The sequence below is a fragment of the Mustela nivalis genome (genome assembly GCF_964662115.1).
Source record: "Mustela nivalis genome assembly, chromosome: 17".
Classification (NCBI taxonomy): Eukaryota; Metazoa; Chordata; class Mammalia; order Carnivora; family Mustelidae; genus Mustela; species Mustela nivalis.
Window position 1 is genome coordinate 3,996,728 of NC_139036.1, and position 19,053 is coordinate 4,015,780.

At 59.4% G+C, this 19,053-nt stretch overlaps 2 protein-coding genes across 2 annotated transcripts; both read left to right on the forward strand.

Annotated features, from left to right (window-relative positions):
• Positions 1-42: 42 nt before the first annotated feature.
• Positions 43-10,765, forward strand: WRAP53 (WD repeat containing antisense to TP53). The gene is made up of 10 exons (XM_082708244.1): positions 43-1,515; positions 1,671-1,769; positions 2,030-2,141; positions 8,418-8,506; positions 8,752-8,842; positions 8,950-9,082; positions 9,635-9,843; positions 10,047-10,150; positions 10,277-10,411; positions 10,500-10,765. The coding sequence occupies exons 1-10, from the start codon at positions 1,115-1,117 to the stop codon at positions 10,744-10,746; spliced, it is 1,620 nt and encodes a 539-aa protein (XP_082564370.1). The 5' UTR covers positions 43-1,114; the 3' UTR covers positions 10,747-10,765.
• A 1,560-nt stretch (positions 10,766-12,325) lies between these two features.
• Positions 12,326-18,567, forward strand: EFNB3 (ephrin B3). The gene is made up of 5 exons (XM_082708323.1): positions 12,326-12,984; positions 15,158-15,450; positions 15,652-15,744; positions 15,855-15,959; positions 16,384-18,567. Exons 1-5 carry the CDS (start codon positions 12,863-12,865, stop codon positions 16,791-16,793), a joined length of 1,023 nt encoding a protein of 340 aa, XP_082564449.1. The 5' UTR covers positions 12,326-12,862; the 3' UTR covers positions 16,794-18,567.
• Positions 18,568-19,053: the final 486 nt, after the last annotated feature.

Genomic DNA, 19,053 nt, shown 5'->3' on the forward strand with positions numbered 1-19,053 from the left:
GGTTCCTGGCACAAAGCTGGACAGTCGCCATGACAAGTAAGGGCAAGCCGCTCGCCGGCGGGCGGAGGCTGTAGGAATGGAATCCGAGAGGAGGGCGGGGACACAGTCGGGCTTCGTGCAAGGCCGGTGCTGTCGCCGCTCGACGTTGCGGGTGGGGAAGTTCGGCAGGCCGGAGCTGCGAGCGCAGAGTTGGTGGACACCATTTTAGAAGACTCCTGCCGCCGTGTCACACGCGAAGGTGGAAGGAAGAGGGTCCTCTGCACTTGTCATTCCTCTTCCGGCAGCTAAAACGTCACCTGTTAGGAAGGACTTCCTCAGTATCCGAATCCAGCGAGTTCCTTCAGATGCTCTGCATCACCCCATCCTGCTGACTTTCCCTCACAGCCCCAACCTTTCTCCGCAAAGATTTCTCCTCGCCTTGAACTCACAGCAGCATGAGCCTTAGGGGCAGAGACCTTGCCTCCCATCGTATCCATTGTTGTCTCTCCCAGTGCTAGTGCAGGACTGGGATCAAGGATGGGCTCCCTAATAAACACCGAACGAATGAATGGAAAGAGATCGAAGTCAGGAATTTGGTGGCATGATAAGCAAAAGAGGGTCAAAACCTGTAAAATCAGACACAGCGCTCGCGCCCTCTGCCGGTGAGGGAGGCAGTGGGTGCTTTAAGAGTGCGCGATCGAGACGGCAGGGGGAGCTCAGACACTTCTCGCCGAGGCAGAAGCTCTCGGACTACAACACCCGGCAGCCACCAGGGGCCCTGCGGCTCAATGGGAACGATCCTGCGTGACCTGTTGCGTGCCTGCCCCGCCCCTCCCGTGGGTCGCCCGCGAAATGTGATCGGGGATGCGGAGGGCCAATGGAAAGGTGGGGCCAAGTCCCGCGAGAGCTAGCGGTTCTCGGCGACCGGCGGGGCTGAGGGACTCTGTGCTTGCGGTCTAGCCGCGTTCACCGGTCGGGCTCTTCTCCCGGGGGTCTGCCGCGCCCTCCCCGAAGAAGGCAGAAGGCCCCGCGGGTTCTCAGGTTTGCGTCCGGGAACCGGGCGAACTTCGGGGCGCTGTGGGTCCAGTGGGACGAGGGTTGCGGCCGAGGCCGGCGCCCGCGCTTCCTCGGCAGCATGAGCGCGCCCGAGGCGCCCGGGTTGGCCGCGGACTGCCTTGCTGCGGACCAGGCCCCGGCTCCGGCCTCCCTGGCCGACGGAAGTACGGATCCCGCCCTGCTGCCGCCACCGCCCCCCGTGGACGGTGACGATCCCCCCGCCGGGGACGATCCGCCGCGCCAGTCCCCGGATCCCGCGGCTGGTTCCCAGGAGGCGGGGGCGGGCGGCTCTGCTTCTTCCTCCCCCGCCCCGGAGGTGGGCCTCGCTGCTCCTCGGGAGTTGAGCCCTCGAATCGAGGAGCCCGAACTTTGCGAAGATGTGAGCCTTCCTGCAGAAGAGGCGAACGCGCCAGAGTCGGGGCCGGGGGAGGCCGGGGAAGGCATGTCTGAGGACCCCGCCCCGGAGGACGAGGGATACCCGTAAGTGGGGATGGGGACCGTTGCGGCCGTAAGAGATCGGGAGTGGGAGATGCGTGGAAGTGCGCCACTCGTTCTTGGCCCCACTTGTGCAGGCCCGCTTCCTCCTTGCTTGCCGACCGCCTTCTTATCGTCCCCCTTCCCCATCTTCCTTCTAGCACTTGGAACTACAGCTTTTCCCAGCTACCTCGGTTTCTCAGTGGTTCCTGGTCAGAGTTCAGCACCCAACCCGAGAACTTCTTGAAAGGCTGCAAGTGGTGAGTTAGGATAATGGGCCTGGGAGATAACCGTGCTCAGTATTTTCGCCATAAAATAAAAATCCCAGTTATCTGGGAGAAGAAGTAAGAGGTCTTCTTGCACTGAGCTTACATTTCATGTAGGGTTTTGTGTCTTCTGCTTTCCTCAAGGCCTTGCGTGGGGTGGGAGGCTTACCTGCCGCAGGCATAGGCTCAGTCTTAGCCCTGCCCTTGGAAAATAGAGCCCAGTCCAGCTTTCTAACTTTTCCCTGTTCCTACAGGGCCCCTGATGGTTCCTGCATCTTGACCAATAGTGCTGATAACGTGCTGCGGATTTATAATCTGCCCCCTGAGCTGTACAGTGAGGGTGAGCAGCTGGAACATTCGGAGATGGTAAGGGTAGGAGCTACCTGTGCCCTCTCACCGGGGGCTGCACATTTCAGTCCCTCATGTGGGTGGAGAAAGTTGCATCACGTGATTGCTGTTCACACACAGGACGTTTTTGCATGAGTGTAGCAGGCGGCATTTCCTGTCCAGGATGTGCAGGTGTTTAAGAGGCATCCAGTTTTCCTTTAGTCGGGAATACATGCTTTCTGTATGAGAGTAGGAGCTTTCTCAGGGCGGCGTTTCAGTGACTTAGGTGTTTATTGAATGACCACCGACATGTCAGTTAGTGTGCCGCTGGGATAAAGGGCTGAAGGTGGCAGATGAAGAGCTGGCTTGCTTTCTTATGGGGAGCTCGATGACACAGGCACAAACCGATAAAGAACAAGGTTCATCCCGTATCATGATACATGTCGTGGAGGAAAGAAACGGGATGAGGAGGGACTGGCTAGAGGAGATCATTTTAGGTACAGTGGTTAGGAAGGAGCCCTCAGAAGAAGAGATGTTTGAGCTGAGATGTGAGGGATGGTGGGATGAGTCACGTGGAGGGCTGTAGAAGGAGCCTTGCAGGAAGAGGCAGTGGCAGTACAGAGACCCAGAATGGGGCAGGAGCGTTGTGTGTTCAGGGAACAGAAAGGAAGCCGGCATGTGTGGACTGAGGCCAGCGAGGGGGGAAGTGAGGATGGATGCCGTGACCCATGCTGTGTTGCATCTGGTGGGTCGGCCGTTTGGAGTTGGGAAACCGGAGGAGAGTTTTAAAACAGAAGAGCAGAATGATGGTGGAAGTTTAAAGAAGAGGTTATGGTGAGCAAAACTGAATGTGTCTGTCACGGTCTGAGTGAGAAGCAGTGGCGGCAGGAGAAATGGCGAGGCGTGAATGGATCCGAGGTGTGTTTTGTAGGACGTGGAGGTGCGGGGCGGGGGAAGCAATCAAGGGTCCAGGTGTTTGCAGCTGGGTAGGTCGTGGCACAATTTCCCAGGAGGAAACAGATAGGAAGAGGTATGGGGGCAAGTCAGGGGTCCTTAGATCTGTGAAATGTGAAGCTGAGGGAGACGTTGGGGTTAGGGGTATAGTTTGGGAAGTGGAGTCGCATGTGGATGGTACCTGGTGTTTTGTGAACGGATCCAGTCTGGAGTGTAGCTGGAGATAGAGGGGACTAGCAAAGCCCCAAGCACTCCAGCAGACGGAGTGGAGGGCAGCAGGGGCGGCAGAAGCAGACACAAAGAGTCAGGTTTCATGTTGTTGGGGCTGAGACACATTGAGAGAATGACCCAAGAAGACAGTGACCTTGGCAAGAACACGTTCCAAGGAGTGACAGTGACAGAAGCTGAGTAGGATGCGGGGAAGAGAAGGTGGAGACGATTCTTTGGAAGGTTTTCTTGTGGAAGGGAGTTGAGAAGTGGAATGGTGACCAGAGGAATATGAGGCCAAAGAAGGGCTAACAGGGTGCTTCTGCAGGGTCGGGAATAAGCCGGGAAACGGAGGAATTGGTGCTGGGAGGGTCGGGGAATAGGTCCCTGAGGGGCAGGCTGAGGACCTTGTTAGATGCAGTCCTCCCCTGGAGTAGGAAAAGAGGCAGCTCGCTGGTGGTTGGAGGATTTCCACATCTCCTCTCGCTTGGCTTCTCGGCACAACATAAAGGGAGGTTATCAGTTGAAGGAAGCGGGTGCATGGGGTAGCGGTGAAGGTGTGAATGATTGGTCCCGGGGAGGCAGAGATCTGAGGCAGCAAGGAACGTGGTAGCGTGACTGTTCTGTGCTCAGTGCCCCCTGGAAATTTGCTGCCACTCATCTAAAGTGAGGCCCCACGACTGCATCGTGCACCTGTCTCTCCGCAGCCGGTGAACGGGCTTATTTTCTCCGTTGATAAAGTGAAGATGGGTGTCGTGGCGCCCAGCTCATGGGGTAGCTGGGGGAATTAAAGGAACTAACATAACGTGGACAAACTGGGGCCTGTTTTATATTCAGTAAATGCTAGTCATCGGTATTAGTTGAGTCAGGCCTGGAATAAGGGGCTTGTCGGGCTGGGCTTGACGGCAGAGAAGGACGGGGGTCCTGAGCACCTCCACGGGACAGGCTGTGAAGCTGGTTGTCTCGAATGTAAAGCAGGGCAGGAAATGGACTGGAAATGCGCTCTTGATGAAGCAGAATAATTGTGGCGGAAACAGAGCAAGTCAGCTGGGTGGGTGGGAGATGGTAGAGGCAGAGGCTGGGGTGTGACGGGGGGGGGGAACACTCAGCTGTGGGAGTGGCGGCCGATGACAAGGGAAGGCGAGCCACTGGGAGAGAGCAGTGTTGGAGGGACCCACTCGTTCTTTCGATGATTCCTTTGGTGAACATATTTCTGTGGAGCTCATCCTATGTGCCGGGCCCTGTTTCAGGTGCTCGGATTAGTAGGGAAAACGTACACACACAAGTTCCCCGTCCTCTTTGTGTGATAGCTAATAACCTAGCACAGGGAATAGGGAATAAAGAAGTGACCAAGTAAGCGGTTTACTTGGCAGGTGCTGTGAAGAAAAATAAAGTGAGCAGGGGGACTGGGCCGCAGACTGCAAATTTTAAAAAGCACGGTTGGGAAAGATCTCACTGTTAAGGTGACGTTTGAGCAGAAACGTGAAGGAAGGGAGGGAGCGAACTGAGCTGACATCGGGGGTAGAACACACTGGGCACAGAGAGGGCTGAGCTCTCGGGTCGCAGTGGGAGTGAACATCACTGTGGGAGTGAATGTCACCGAGAGCCTTGGAAATCTGTGGGGAGGGAGGCAGGGAGTGGGTCCCACCTCCCTGCACTTGCCCGAGGTTCTTGAAGCAGAAACTAGTGGGGTCTCGGGGCCAGACAGGTGTGCTGGGCTCTCCCGCAAGAGCCCAGAAGCGGGGCTGTTGAGAAGAGCATCTGGAAATGTGGCCAGCTGGGAATGGATTGCACCAGCCGGTTTACAAGGAACGGGAATGCTGGAAAGGGAGAAAGCCGTAGTCATCAGCCACTGCTCTACAGAAGTCAGCCCTTACCTTTACCTGTCCGTTTTTTCCAAGCTTGTACTCCTCGGAAGCATTCTCCAAGGTCGTGAGCCTGTAGACGGTGGTTGTATAGCTGCTGCTTTATTTCTTAACAGTCGTGTCCCAAGTGGTCTCCATGGTTCGTGTCCCCGTGTCTGATGCTGTGCTGGGGGCCTTGGAGCAGTCATTCCTGTACCCAGACAGTCGGGTTTCCAGGAGTTTTGTATCATAAATTGTCCAGTGGCCACCTTCGCGTGTTTTGATGGAGATTTTTGTCATAAGAGAGCTCTTAAGAGCAAGAAAGACCCCGGGTTGATAGTGTCGGTATTTGCATTGTGTCCTGCACTGTTACTGTGAACGTCCAGGCCTGTCACAACTCCACTTCTAGGGAATCCACTGGCTGGGTCTACAAGCTCTGTGTGCAAATGGACAGTTAGCAGGCGGGGACAATGGGGGAGGCCCAGTTGGAGTGTTTCCCAATACCCCTTTCTTCTTCCCAACATAGTCTCCTAATTCCTCTCCTCCTGTCTTTGACTTTTCACAGAGCTTTCTGGAACTCCCATTGCTAACTCCCCGGCCTCGGCCCTGAGTGTCTCCCTACCGTGGAGATCTCACCCGAGGCCTTCACTCCCTCTAACCTTACCCAGGGGAGACCCCACATCCTCTGTGCCCCGTATATCTCAGGTTCAGGGAGGGGGGCTGTCCTCGTTCCTAGAAGCCATACTTAGACCATCATGCCCTCTCTTTGTAAAGACTTTTCCTTCGAGGCTTACGTTGTCTGAGTCTCCTTCATCCACCAGGGATAGGGGCACCTTATGGTTCTCCTGTACACCCCAAGTCTTTCCACCATCTTGGTGACTTGGGGTATCCAAACCAGAAGGCCAGGTCTCATGCTTTAATCTTCCTTTTCCCTGACCCCAACCTCCAGTTAATGGCCAGATTCCATTGAGCCCCCCAACTCCCGCCCCGAGCTTTTGGATCCATCTGCTTCTGCACACGCTGCTGCCCCTGCTTTAATTCAGGTCTTATTATCGGGGCCTTATGTTACTGGAACAGTTTCCTGTCTTCGCTCATTAAGACGTTTGGTGCGGACTGCTGGTGATACACTAGGTGCTGGGGAGCCAGACAGGATTCTTACTTCCTCAGTGAGCCAGACAGGATCCTTACTTCCTCAGACGGGTATGGTGCGGGGTGAGGGGCATGGAGGGCTGTAGGAACCCGGAGCGGAGCAGCTTACTCTGCTGAGGGGTTAGGGAGGGCCTCCCTGTGGAAGAAGCATCTAAGAGACCAGAAGGGTGATTAGGATTCAACCAGAAGGAGTTGTTGAGGGAGCTGAAGGGAGAACATTCCAGACCTGGATGCGAGTGAAAGTCTGCAGATTAGGGTGAGTTGGCACCTTCTGGGGACTGGGAGTCAAAACGGGAGGGAAATTTTTAAAGGAGTGAGTCTGGAGGGATGAGCCGTGAGAGGGGAGCAGGGGGTTGTCCCTTGGTAAGGAGGTTGGGGCTCGCGCTGAGAGTATGCGGGCTCGCTAAACATTTTAAGCAGGAGTGTGTTGCTGAACAGATTTCCAGCTTAGCAAGGTCTTTGGGGCCTGCAGCTGGCTGCAGCGTGGAGCAGCCTGGAGTACTTGCCTTGTTGTGGTGACACTGGCAGGATGGCAGCGGTTGGGCCTGGCACTGGGAGGGAGCGCACACGTTCAGGAGAGCCCCGGGAGGCGGGCCTGGCAGGGCTCATGTCCCCAGCAGCCTCATGAGCGGGGCTCATGTCCCGGTCGCAGACAGGCTGGACTAGGAGGGGAAAGGGAGTGAAGAGGTTGGGGTCAAGGCTGGTGCTCAGATGGGAGGCTTAGACGTCTGGCTGCGGAGCCCAGGGGGAGCGGAAGGTTCAAGGAAGCGGGAGCCAGGTCCCTTCCAGATGAGCTGAGTTCCACGGGACGCCGAGCAGCAGGCAGCCCCGGGTTGCCAATGGGTTCTTCGGCTGGAGTGCATCCTAGTGGAAGGGACGACGTGTACGCCACAGAGCTGGCCTCGCACGCGTGCTCTGGGACCCTCCAGGCACGCCCACTGGAATACGGAGACACCGGTGACCATCAGCAGAGGAGGGCAGTGAGCGCACTGCTGTCCCGCGGCGGAGGGGCCTAAGTTAGAGCTCACATGGCACTGTGGTGACATCTCCGGGTTACAAAGGGAGGTCACCCATCTGGCACCGTGGGCACTGAATGGAAAGGCGTCCAAGACAATGGTGTTTGGAGTGTTTTTTGTATGAATGTATTTTTTCTTAAAGATTTATTATTTGTTAGAGTGAGTGAATGACTGTGTGTGTGCAAAGGGAAAGAGATTAAACAGACTCCACGCTGACCTTGGAGCCCAACACAGGGCTCGATCCTGGGACCCTGAGATCGTGACCTGAGCCCAAATCTGGAGTTGAACACTTAACCCAAAAAGCCATGAGGCGCCCCAGTAAGAACGTATTTTTAAAGAGATGTATGAGAATGACAAATTTGTTTATCTCTGAGGGCAGGTTTCCTTGGGAAGAAGTTTTAACTGTTATATTTTACTTTATAAGCTGATTGGAGGAGTCACAAGAGTTTTTGAAAAATTCTTCTTTGCTGGGCAGCCCTCTCTGGTCCCCTCTCTCTTCAGGGGTTTTGTACCATCGCTCCATAAACTTTGTTTTGCAGTCTTATCAAAAAAGCCCCCAAAACAAACAAAAAAAAAAACCTTTGCATGTTTGGACCACTTAATACTTTTTTTTTTTTTTTAAGACTTTTTTTTAATTTATTTGACAGAGATCACAAATAGGGAGAGAGGCAGGCAGGGAGAGAGAGGAGGAAGCAGGCTCCCTGCTGAGCAGAGAGCCCAATGTGGGGCTCAATCTCAGGACCCTGGGATCATGACTTAAGCCAAAGGCAGAGGCTTTAACCCTCTGAGCCACGAAGGCGCCCCAAACCACTTAATAATTTTTTTAAGGATCGGGTGGGATCTAGTAGGTGCTCAGGAAGCATATCAATAGTTGGTTCTTGGTCTTTGTGTGGGGGATATTCTTTGCTTCTAAGTGTATAAAAAGCAAAACGATAAGCCTGTGGGCCTTTTGGCAGCCCACATCTGACCTCAAGGTCTAAGCTGACCCTCGGACACAGAGATCAGGATTCTGTTCTTCCTGTTAACCCCGTCTGCCTTGTGCCTGGTCAAGTGCTGACAGCGCCACTCTGTCCTGACCCTGCTAGAGGCGTGACTCTGCCCCCTTTTCCTGCCAGTGACCCAGGCATCCCTGCATCTCTGCGCAGGCTCCTGTCCTCCGCATGGTGGAAGGTGACACCATCTATGATTATTGTTGGTTTTCTCTGATGTCTTCCGCCGAGCCAGACACTTCCTAGTAAGTGACATCCTTTGCTGCCCCCTGCCTTGCCTTCCCTTCCCGTCCCGTACCCGCCTGTACCCCCCCCCCGCCCCACCTCCCTTTCAAGGGGACCCTCTACTGAGAGGGAACTATGGGCCGCTAGGGGTTTCTAGGGGAGGACAGCCTGGTGTACCCTTGAGATGCGAGCGGAGAGGGCCGGTCAGTTGGCTTCCTCCCCTTCTTTGACAGCACCGGGACCTCAGTGTCCGTGTCTCTCTCAGCGTGGCCAGCAGCAGCCGGGAGAACCCCATTCACATCTGGGATGCATTCACCGGAGAGCTCCGGGCTTCCTTTCGGGCCTACAACCACCTGGTAGGGAGCTCCCCACCCAGGCCCAGGGCTCAGCTTGGCCCCACTTTCCCTCCATGGGGACAATGGAGGCTTTGCTGGGCCTGTTTGCAGTGCTTTTCTGCCCGTAGGATGAGCTGACGGCCGCTCACTCGCTCTGTTTCTCCCCGGACGGCTCTCAGCTCTTCTGTGGCTTCAACAGGGCTGTGCGCGTCTTTTCCACGGCCCGGCCCGGCCGTGACTGCGAGGTCCGAGCCACGTTTGGTAAGCATCTGTACCTCCCAGGGGAGGAGGAAGAAGGGCACTGCCCCGTCCAGAGGGCCCTTGTGCGAGCCAGGGGACCAGGTGTGGCCCATCCTCTTCTGGACAGCCCAGGGAGGCAGGCTGTACTCAGTGCACAGAGGAGAAAGCAGGTTAGGGAGCAGGTGGAACCTTCCCAGGGTCAAGCTGCGAGGTAAGGAGCTGCTTCCCTCCGGAGGCCAGGTCCTGTCGGCCATGTACCTTTCACTGTCCAAAATCTTGGTACATCTAGGAAATTGGCAGTGAAGCGGATTCGTTTTCCTGTAAGCCTTCAGCTTTCCATTCCTCCAAGAAGACACAGATTTGAGAAGGAAGAAAGAAGTCTTGGGCGTTTAGGTCCTTTGTGGGGATTGAAGGAGCTGGGGAGCCTCAGAGGTCTTTATCCTGCTGTGACAAACGGGACAGGGGAGGCATTGATTCTGGGCTTACGGGACAGGAGACTGAGTGCGCCTCTGATTAGCTTGGTTAGTGTCAGCAGTCCTGCCCTCTGCCCAGCTTCGTTCCTTCCCTCTGTAGCCAAAAAACAGGGCCAGAGTGGAATCATCTCCTGCATAGCCTTCAGCGCCGTGCAGCCCCTCTACGCCTGTGGCTCCTATGGCCGCTCCCTGGGTCTGTATGCCAGTGACAACGGCTCCCCTCTTGCCTTGCTGGGAGGACACCAGGGAGGTGTCACTCACCTCTGCTTTCACCCCGATGGCAACCGCTTCTTTTCTGGAGCCCGCAAGGTAGGGTGCAGAGTCCAGAGAGGGTGCACAGAAGGCAGGGGTGGGGATGTCGTCTGTGTTGTGCTGGGGGACAGCTGTGGGAAAAAATTCAACCCAAGCTAAGGGAGCATCTGTAAACCTTGTGGGAAGCAGGGATGTCTTAAGCAGGGGAGGGGTGGGCTGGGAAGGGCCAGACTGCAGGTCCCTGTGCTCTGTGTCTCCAGGACTCCGAGCTGCTGTGCTGGGACCTTCGGCAGCCCAGTCACCCACTGTGGTCCCTGAGTCGAGAGGTGGCCACCAATCAGCGCATCTACTTTGATCTGGATCCGTGAGTGACCGGGTCCTGCCTGCCTGGGGTCCCAGTGCCCTTGGGATGCCAGAGCCCCTGGATGTGACAGGTCCCTACCCCAGGGGTTGTGAGGAGTCCATGTCACCAAGCGTCTGTCTTCCCCAGGACGGGGCAGTTCTTAGTGAGCGGCAGCACTAATGGGGCTGTGTCTGTGTGGGACACCAGCGGGGCTGGACCGGACGGGAAGCCTGAGCCAGTGCTGAGTTTTCTGCCCCAGAAGGACTGTACAAACGGAGTGAGGTGATCTACCACCATGGACCTTGGGGCTGGGGGTGAGGAGGGTGGCGGGTCGCTGACGCACCCCTGCCCTCCTTGTCTCTTCCTGCAGCCTGCACCCCAGCCTGCCGCTGCTGGCCACTGCCTCAGGTCAGCGTGTGTTTCCGGAGCCGGTGGAGAGCGAGGACGAAGGGGAGCAGGAGGTGGACCTTCCCCTGCTTTCCATGCGCCACGTCCACCTTGAATGTCAGCTTCAGCTCTGGTGGTGTGGGGGGGGCCCGGGCACCGGGGTGGTGGATGCTCACCAGGGCAAGAAGGGCCAGGGAGGGACCCAGGAATCTGGGGGCGAGTTTCTGTAAAAAAAGGTTTTATACAGTACGTGAGCCTTTGTGTCTTTTTTTGGGAGGCGCATGATGGAGATGGGGCTGGGAGGAGTACCAGTGGGCTCCCCTGTCCAGTAGCACAAGGGGCTGGCATATCGTTCCCCAAACCAGGGTTGAGAGGTGGGACTAGGCAGGAGCCAATGGGACTGCCGAGCTCGGTGTGAAGTCAAGGGAGCGGGGGTGGGGCTCCTTGCCATTGACTGGCGGGTTGCTAGGCGACTCGGTAAACTGAAGGGGGGAACCTGTTTGAAATCTCACTCCCAAGGTGGGGGCGGCAGGGGTCAGGGTGAGCGTGGCTGAGCAGGAGTGGCAGGCGCTGTGTGTCAGACTGCTGGGTGTGACTGCGTGAGACCGTGCAGACGGTGACAGACAAGACATTCGCTCCCTCGCGCTCCACACTAGCCGCCACCACCCAGCAGCAGAGGGACCATTACTCAGCTCTGGGGGAAGGGGAGCGGGAGCGCCCGCCTCTCCTCCCCTGGACTCCCCCAAGAGGCAGGCGACTGAGTAGCCAGAGTCAAGGGCACACACACGAGGGAGTAAAGGTGCCCAGAAGCCACAGACGTCACATTCCGTATTCCCGCTAGACGCGGGGCCGGGGCGGGAGCGGCTCAGTCGGCAGCTGTCACCGGTCCTGTGTGTCTCCATTTATCTGCGCGCTTTGGGGGCGGGGGGCGACTGTGTTATTTCGGGCAGTGGCCGCTCCCCACCCCCAGCCTCGCGGAGCACTGAGAAGGGGGCTCTGTAAAGCCCGCGGGCAGGGGATCTCACTGGGACCTCACCGTCAGAGCGAGGCTACCGGAGGCCTGCGAGGCTGGGCGGGGAGAGGAATGTCACCTCTGCCCAGAGGTGCTGAAAGCGAGGGTTCTTACACCCGAAAAGGCAAATGCTCCTCCCTTCCCCCAGGATAATTGGAAACAGCCCTTCCGGCTGATGTGGGTTTGGGGCTGTAGGTACTCCCTTTCCTCTCCCCCGGCTCCGGTTCTCCCCGCCGCCAGGCAGCGAGGGCCCCAGTTTACCCCCGAACTCTTGCCTCGCGCCCCGTCCCAGGTAACGCGAGAGGGCCTGGGAGCAGAAGTGCGGCGACCGGGCCGGCCGTCTGTACCGCCCACTCCCCGTGTGACCTTGGGCTGGTCTCGGTACCTCCCCCCACCATCCAGAGCCTCAGTTTCTTCATCCCTACAATGGGCGCCCTGTGGCTCTGCCCCTCCCACTTCGCACAGGTAGTCGTGAAGACCAACTCAGCCCACTTTGTGAAGTGCAGAGCCTTCAAGGTTATGACTATTCTCCCCAGACCTGCCAGGAGCCGCCGCGGCGTTTCGGGCTGGGGGGGGGGGGCAGGGGGAGGAGGCTGCGGGAGCTAGAGGGGCCGGGCTCCTCGGGGCGGCGAGGGCGAGCGCCTTTCTGGATTTGGGCGCGGAAGGTTCCAGCCGCCCGGGCGGCCCCCGGGCCACAGGGCAGAGGCGCCGGGGCGGCGGCGGCGGCAGCGGGGGGGGGAGGGGTGGGGCGAGGACGGAGGGGGCGCGGGGGGCAGCGGCGGCGGGGCGCGCGGGAGGTGCGCGAGGTGAGGGAGGTGCGGGGGGCGTGGGCTGCGGGCTCCGCCGCCGCTCCGACGCCGGCTCCAGCTCCGGCTTTTCCCTCCGCCATCCTCTCCCCCTCCCCGCCACTCCTTTAACTCCCCCCTCCCGGGCTCGGCACTGGTTTCCTCCCCGAGCCCGCTGCCCTCAATCCCGGCGAGGCTGGGGCTCCGGCTCGCGCCCCTCCCTCGTTCCCTCGGCCGGCGCCCCATGCCGCCCCCTCCCGGTCCCCGGCTGCCCCAGTCCCCCACTTAGGCCGGCCCCGCGATCCCGGGGTGCCGGAGCGCGGGCCGGGGGCGTAGGGCGCCCGCGGGCGGCCCCTGGAAGGGCTCTAGCGGGCTGAGCGCTCCGCGGCAGGGGCGCGGGCAGAGCAGGAAGCGGGTCCGCGTGGGAGCGGGGGGCGGCAGCCGCCGGGGTGGTCAGGGCCGAGGAGCCGGGCCCGCCGAGGCAGTCACCGCAGGGGGCGAGCGACTTTGGGGGAGTTGGTGCCCCGCCCCCCAGGCCTTGGCGGGGTCATGGGGGCCCCCCGTTCTGGGCCGGGGGGCGTGCGAGTCGGGGCCCTGCTGCTGCTTGGCGTTTTGGGGCTGGTGTCTGGGCTCAGCCTGGAGCCCGTCTACTGGAATTCGGCAAACAAGAGGTGAGTGGCCCCGGGCTGGGGAGACCCCACACCCTTCGGGCAGGGAATAGGGGCGCATTGGGGATTTGGTGGGTGGGTAGGGGGCTGGTTCTCGGAGCTGGGAGGAGGCCGGAGGGAGGGGTGCTGGTGCTCTGATGCGAGCTGATGGGGAGCGAGACAGAGGTGATATTGGGAGCCAGACTCCCTCCCGGGTCGCAGACAGACAGAGCTGGATGTGGGTGGCGACAGCCATGTGTCGGGAGTTGGAAGGACCCCACAGGGGCAAGGATCCGAAAGTTCCTGGGTAGCCGCCGGGAGGCTGGTGGAGTGGTTATTTGGGTTTGCAAGGGACCTGTGTCCTGTCGGGGGCTGGGCTTGGAGGGAGCCTGGTTAATGTCAGCTCTCCAGAGAGCCGCTGAGTAGGTGCCGCGGAGTGCGGAGGGGAAGGGCAGGGTGCCTCCCTCCCCAGAAGGGACTCGGTGTAGAGGAGGGGAGGGAAGGGGGCCCCGTGTGGGGGCCCTGGGGACAACTCACCCAAGGCTTCTGGACTCTCTCCATACCGTCTGTCCCCTAACTCTTGCCCACAGCCAGAGGGTCAGTGAGCCCTTGGCGGATGGCGTTCCCAACCAGAAGATATTCCTGCCTTCCTGGCTTGGAGACTTTTTTTTTCTTTTTTCTTTTCTGGAAGAAGCCTGGAGCCCCTTTTTTCTCTCTTGCATCTAGAGTCCAGAGGACTCCCTTGCCCCCTCCCCCATCCTTGCTGCAAACTCTTCCACCAGACCCTCCCCTGGCTTGCTTGCTTTGCTCTGAAAAAAGGCCAGGGGTCACATGAAACTTCAAGTCACACTGGGTAGGACGGAACCCTTGGGAGGTCATCCAGGCCCCTGGCCCGAAGCGGAGCCCGCTCCCCGCGAGCAAAAGAGTTCTGTGTTTTGCGAACTTCCCACCCACTTCCCCCGCGGGGAGGCTGTGTGAGGCCATGGGAAGGGGAAGGGGGTGGGCTTGGAGCCCACCGCATCGGAGAGCTTAGTCCCAGCTCTGGTGCTCTCAGCTGTGTGGCCTTGGGCATGCCACTTAACCTTTCTGAGTTTGTATCCTCAGTCCTCCCACCTTTTATGAGGATTAGAGAGGTAAGGTGTTTGAATGTATGACATGCTCATTGAAGGAGAACTAGGATTATTGTTTGTCTTTTCTTGACTTCCCAGCCTCCCTCCCTGCTGTGTGTCTTTGGGTATAACCCCAAACATCTTTTCTCAGTCTGCTACCCACCAACTCCCAGCTGTGGTCTGAGTCCAGCCTGAGGCTGTAAGTTAGGCTTATTCTGATAGGGTTGAGCAGAGGGAGAGGTAGGGTGTTCTGGGGGCTCCTTGTGATGGGGGATGGGAGGGAGTGGTTATTTAGGAGTCTGGGAAAATCCCAAGTGGCGGTTCTCCCCGAGGACCCAGCTCTGAGACCCCGTACCCATTCATGCACAGGGAGAGGCTGCAGTCATGGGCAGAGGAGGTGTGGGCTCCTGGAGGCTGTGGTTAGCAAAGTCAGTCCCAGAGCAATAGGGGACTTTCTCTGGGAAGTCTGAGCCCCAGGGCAGGAGGGTACTGAGTAGGGAGATGTCTGGGGCAGCTGGCCCCCACACCCTGCTTCCCATTAGCCTCATTGAGGGCCATTGCCAGACCAGGCATTTAACTCCTGTCACATTGCCTGGCTAACTTGGGACACCAGTCCGGATTACCCTCCACACTGGGTAACCCCCACCCCCACCCTTCTCTTGCCCTGAAAGCCCTCAAATTCAGTGGTGCCCTGGGGGAGGGGAGGCTCTGCCCCCATGGTTGACTGCCATGGAATAGTGAAATCACCTGGGATGGGTGGGCTGTGTGGTTCCAGAGAGGCCAGCTCCTTGGTAACTGGCATCCCGTTGCCATGGCAACGGCGCTAGTGATGGAGCGAGAGATGGCAGTGTGCGTGTGGTGAGGGCGGGCTGGAGAGTGCATTTGGGCACACCAAGGGGCCAGCGACCTCTGAGCCTGGCTTCCCGCTGCTGCTGAGTCCTTAGCGCCTGACCTGGGGGAGCAGGCCATGCCCACAGGCAAAGGCTGGCCTGCAGGGATGTGCCGGTGAAGGAGACGAAGCTCTGGCGGGGGCGGGGTGGGGGGACAGACCTCTGACACCGCTCCTTGTCCACCTCGCCCTCTGACAGGTTCCAAGCAGAGGGTGGTTACGTGCTGTACCCTCAGATCGGGGACCGGCTAGACCTCCTCTGCCCCCGGGCCCGGCCTCCTGGCCCCCACTCGTCTCCTAATTACGAGTTCTACAAGCTGTACCTGGTCGGGGGTGCCCAGGGCCGGCGCTGTGAGGCACCCCCTGCCCCCAACCTGCTCCTCACTTGTGACCGGCCAGACCTGGATCTCCGTTTCACCATTAAGTTCCAGGAGTACAGCCCTAACCTCTGGGGCCATGAGTTCCGCTCGCACCACGATTACTACATAATTGGTACTGCTGGGCAGAGGGCAGGGTCTGGGGGAGGTGCCCCTGAGACTGAGGGCAGAGGAGGAACCCAGAGAGTACTCCTGATTCCTTCCCATCCCCCCCCCCCCGCCCCACCCCCAGAGAGCTGTCTGGGTCCGGGAATGGGGACGGACCAGGGGCTGGACTCTGGGCGGCCAACCTCTCCCTCTGGCTCTCCTCTCCCAGCCACTTCGGACGGGACCCGGGAAGGCCTGGAGAGTTTGCAGGGAGGCGTGTGCCTTACCAGAGGCATGAAGGTGCTTCTCCGAGTGGGACAAAGTGAGTAGGGGCTGGGGCACACCTCCCAGGAGCTCCGGGAGGTTGGGGTAGTCCCATATTGATCAGGGGCTGCCATCTCAGCCCCTTTCTTGGCTCTTCCCCATCTCCAGGTCCCCGAGGAGGGGCCGCCCCCAGAAAGCCTGTGTCTGAAATGCCCGTGGAGCGAGACCGGGGGGCAGCCCACAGCCTGGACCCTGGGAAGGAGAACATGCCAGGTAGGAGCAAGGGGTCCAGCCTCCTGCCTCCCCCCTACCCTGCGTCCTGTGCTCTTGGACCCCAGCTGCCCTGCCTTCACCCTTTCCCTCTGCCTTCAGCTGGGGGCGGGGGTGATACAGGAAAGAGAAGAGAGGACAGGAGGGTGGGAGGCAAGTGGAAGCCAAATGAGGAAAAGACTCGATTAGAACTAATTAGCCAATTCAATCAGAGCTGCGAGAAGTGGGGAAACTGCTTGGCGCTGAGCTGAAGGGCTGGACACACCTGGATTCGGAGTGGGCTTTAGGGGGAAGGGAGGTGGGGTCCCCAGGGGGGCTTGGGCACTGCTGGGGAAGCCCACGGGGACCCCCGAGGCTGGGTGTCCAGATGCCCAGGTGGCTCCTTCAGCCCCTCCCCCTCTTTCCTCCTCCACCCCTTCCCTGCCAGGTGACCCCACCAGCAATGCAACCTCCCGGGGTGCTGAAGGCCCCCTGCCCCCTCCCAGCATGCCCGCGGTGGCCGGGGCAGCGGGGGGGCTGGCGCTGCTCTTGCTGGGCGTGGCAGGGGCTGGGGGTGCCATGTGCTGGCGGAGACGGCGGGCCAAGCCTTCGGAGAGTCGCCACCCTGGTCCTGGCTCCTTCGGGAGGGGAGGGTCTCTGGGCCTGGGGGGTGGCAGTGGGATGGGGCCTCGAGAGGCTGAGCCTGGGGAGCTAGGGATAGCTCTGCGGGGTGGTGGGGCCGCAGACCCCCCGTTCTGTCCCCACTATGAGAAGGTGAGTGGTGACTATGGGCATCCTGTGTACATCGTGCAGGATGGGCCCCCCCAAAGCCCCCCCAACATCTACTACAAGGTATGAGGGCTTCTCCTCCGTGGCTCTCCCGGATCCAGCCCTTCTCGGTGGGCGGGGCTCCCCCTCCAGTGAGTCAAAGCTGGAGGGACACCTCTAGCGTCCCCTCGGCCCCTCGCCCCACGAACTCCTGTGCCCCCGCTGTTGTGGACCCCTCCCCCACGTTTAGGACTCCCCACGACTCCCGCCCTCGGTTGGCCTTGCGTGGTCCCCCGCAGAGACTCAAGTGTCCTCTTCTGACCGTGACCCAGCCGTCCTTGTGCCCCCATACACCCAGAGCTAGGGGCGGGGACAGTCTGCCTTTTGGTTGGCACCTCCTCCTTTCTGCCTCTCACTGTTTTTCTCTTCTTTTCTCTTCTCTCTCCCTCTCTCTCTCTTTCGGATTCTCTCTCTCTCTTTCTCTCCTGTCTCTAGGTCTGTTCCTCTCCCTAGCGACCCCCTCCCTGCGTCTCCTTTTACCCTCTTGGCTTCCTCTCCTCGGCCTCTCCCATCTCCTGGGTGGGGGGACACCAGCATCCCCCCTCAGCTCCCCCTTCTGACCTCTCTCACCACCCGCTCTCCTCAGTCTGCCAAAAACGGGGGCCTTATGGGGAAGGCTTGGGGCCTCCAGCCCGGCTGCGGGCGTGGGCGCGGGCAGTGGAGCCTCCTCCTCTCCAGCCCGTCTGGGGTGGTTGGGTCGTGACAGCTGCCGCGAGAAGAAGTGTCCTGTTTTGTCAGTGGCCACTAGCAAGATCCGACCCGGTCGGGACACGCGTGTGGATTGGGCCCGACGCCAAACGGGGCCCGCTTGGCCCGGGAAGTGACTTGTCCAGACAAGAAGTGCCCGGGGGGGGCCCCCCCTGGATGGACGTGGCCTGGCCAAGGGGGCAGGAGCGGAGCCGCGGGCGCCGGAAGTGCCTTCATCCAGGACAGGAAGTCGTGCTTCTGGAACAGGAAGTGGTCTGGCTGGAACTCCAAGTGGCTTAGTCTTGGGGGGGGCGGGTGTGGGGCGGCGGATGGTTCTTACTCTGTGAGGTGTGGGGGGGGGGGCAGGAAGAACTTCCTGTTTCAGGAGGAAGCTGGAACCGACTGGTAGAGGACAGGGTGGCCTGAGGACATTTCCCCTGGTCTCCGGTGGCACCTCCCGGGACTTCCCTTCCCTGTTCCCTGGGCTGCTTGTAGGACAGCCAAGGTGACTGCTGTCGGCTGGGGCAGGCCCGGTTTGTCTCGTGCTTCCCTCTCCCCAGCCAAGTATAATCTCTGTTAATCAACAGGACTATCCCCAGAACCCATGTGTTGTCCCCAGTAACCCAGAGGGCTGTCTTGTTCATCACATCGTACACTTCCTCGTCCCTTCAGACCCAACACAGCTCCCTTCTCAGTGACCAAAATGGTGGCCTACTGACTGGTCTAGGGACGGTGGTACTTTGCCGCTTCCACTGTTTCCATAGCGACCAGCACGTGCCTCTCTCTACCTGCCCCGTAGTGCACAAATCGGGTGTTGCCTTCTTCTCCTCCTCCCAGCTCCCTTTCACGAGATCAGAGCTGCCCCTGGGCACCACGTCGGCCACCTCAGTCACCAGCCACGACGGTCACTTTGTCCGCCAGAGCTCCAGTCATCTCTCTGGTGCTGTAGTTCCCAGCTCCTTTCTGGTTTTTCTAATTGCTCCTTCCAGAGAACAGGAAGTTGGTATTGCCATGGGGGAGGTGGCGGGGTATGGCCAGTCGCCTCAATAGTTTTACTGTAAAAGGGAAATTTGAACAACAAAAACCAAAAAAAATAAAAAATTAAAAACTTCAAAAGTTGACGAGAAGGCTGGAGAATGACTGGGCTTGAGTTGGGAAAGGAGGGCAAGTAGAAAGATGAGAATTGGATCCCATGGAACCAAGGGGGGAGGGTGGGGAGCCAGTTGGGCTGGAGGGGTGAGGTGGACAGTATGGGGGTGAGGGGTACGGGATGCCCGGCTAGGTGGGCTGGAGGGTTGAGGGGGCACTGCGGCGGGGGTGGGGGGCAGGATGCCCAGCTGGGTGGGCTGGAGGGCTGAGGTGGGCAGTATGGGGGGCGTGGGATGCCAGAGCTGGGTGAGAAGGCAGAGGAAGGCAGCCAGCTCCAGGGGAGGGAGAGAGGAACCCAGGCTGGGGCAGGAGTTGCCGAGACATCCAGTGGGGACGTATGTGAGCCGATGCCCACACGTGCTGTTGCTGAACCAAAGCTCCAGAGACAAGGCAAGTCACAGTCAGAAACAGAGTGGAGAAAACATGCTCAGGGGTTCAAGTGTACCCCCTACCA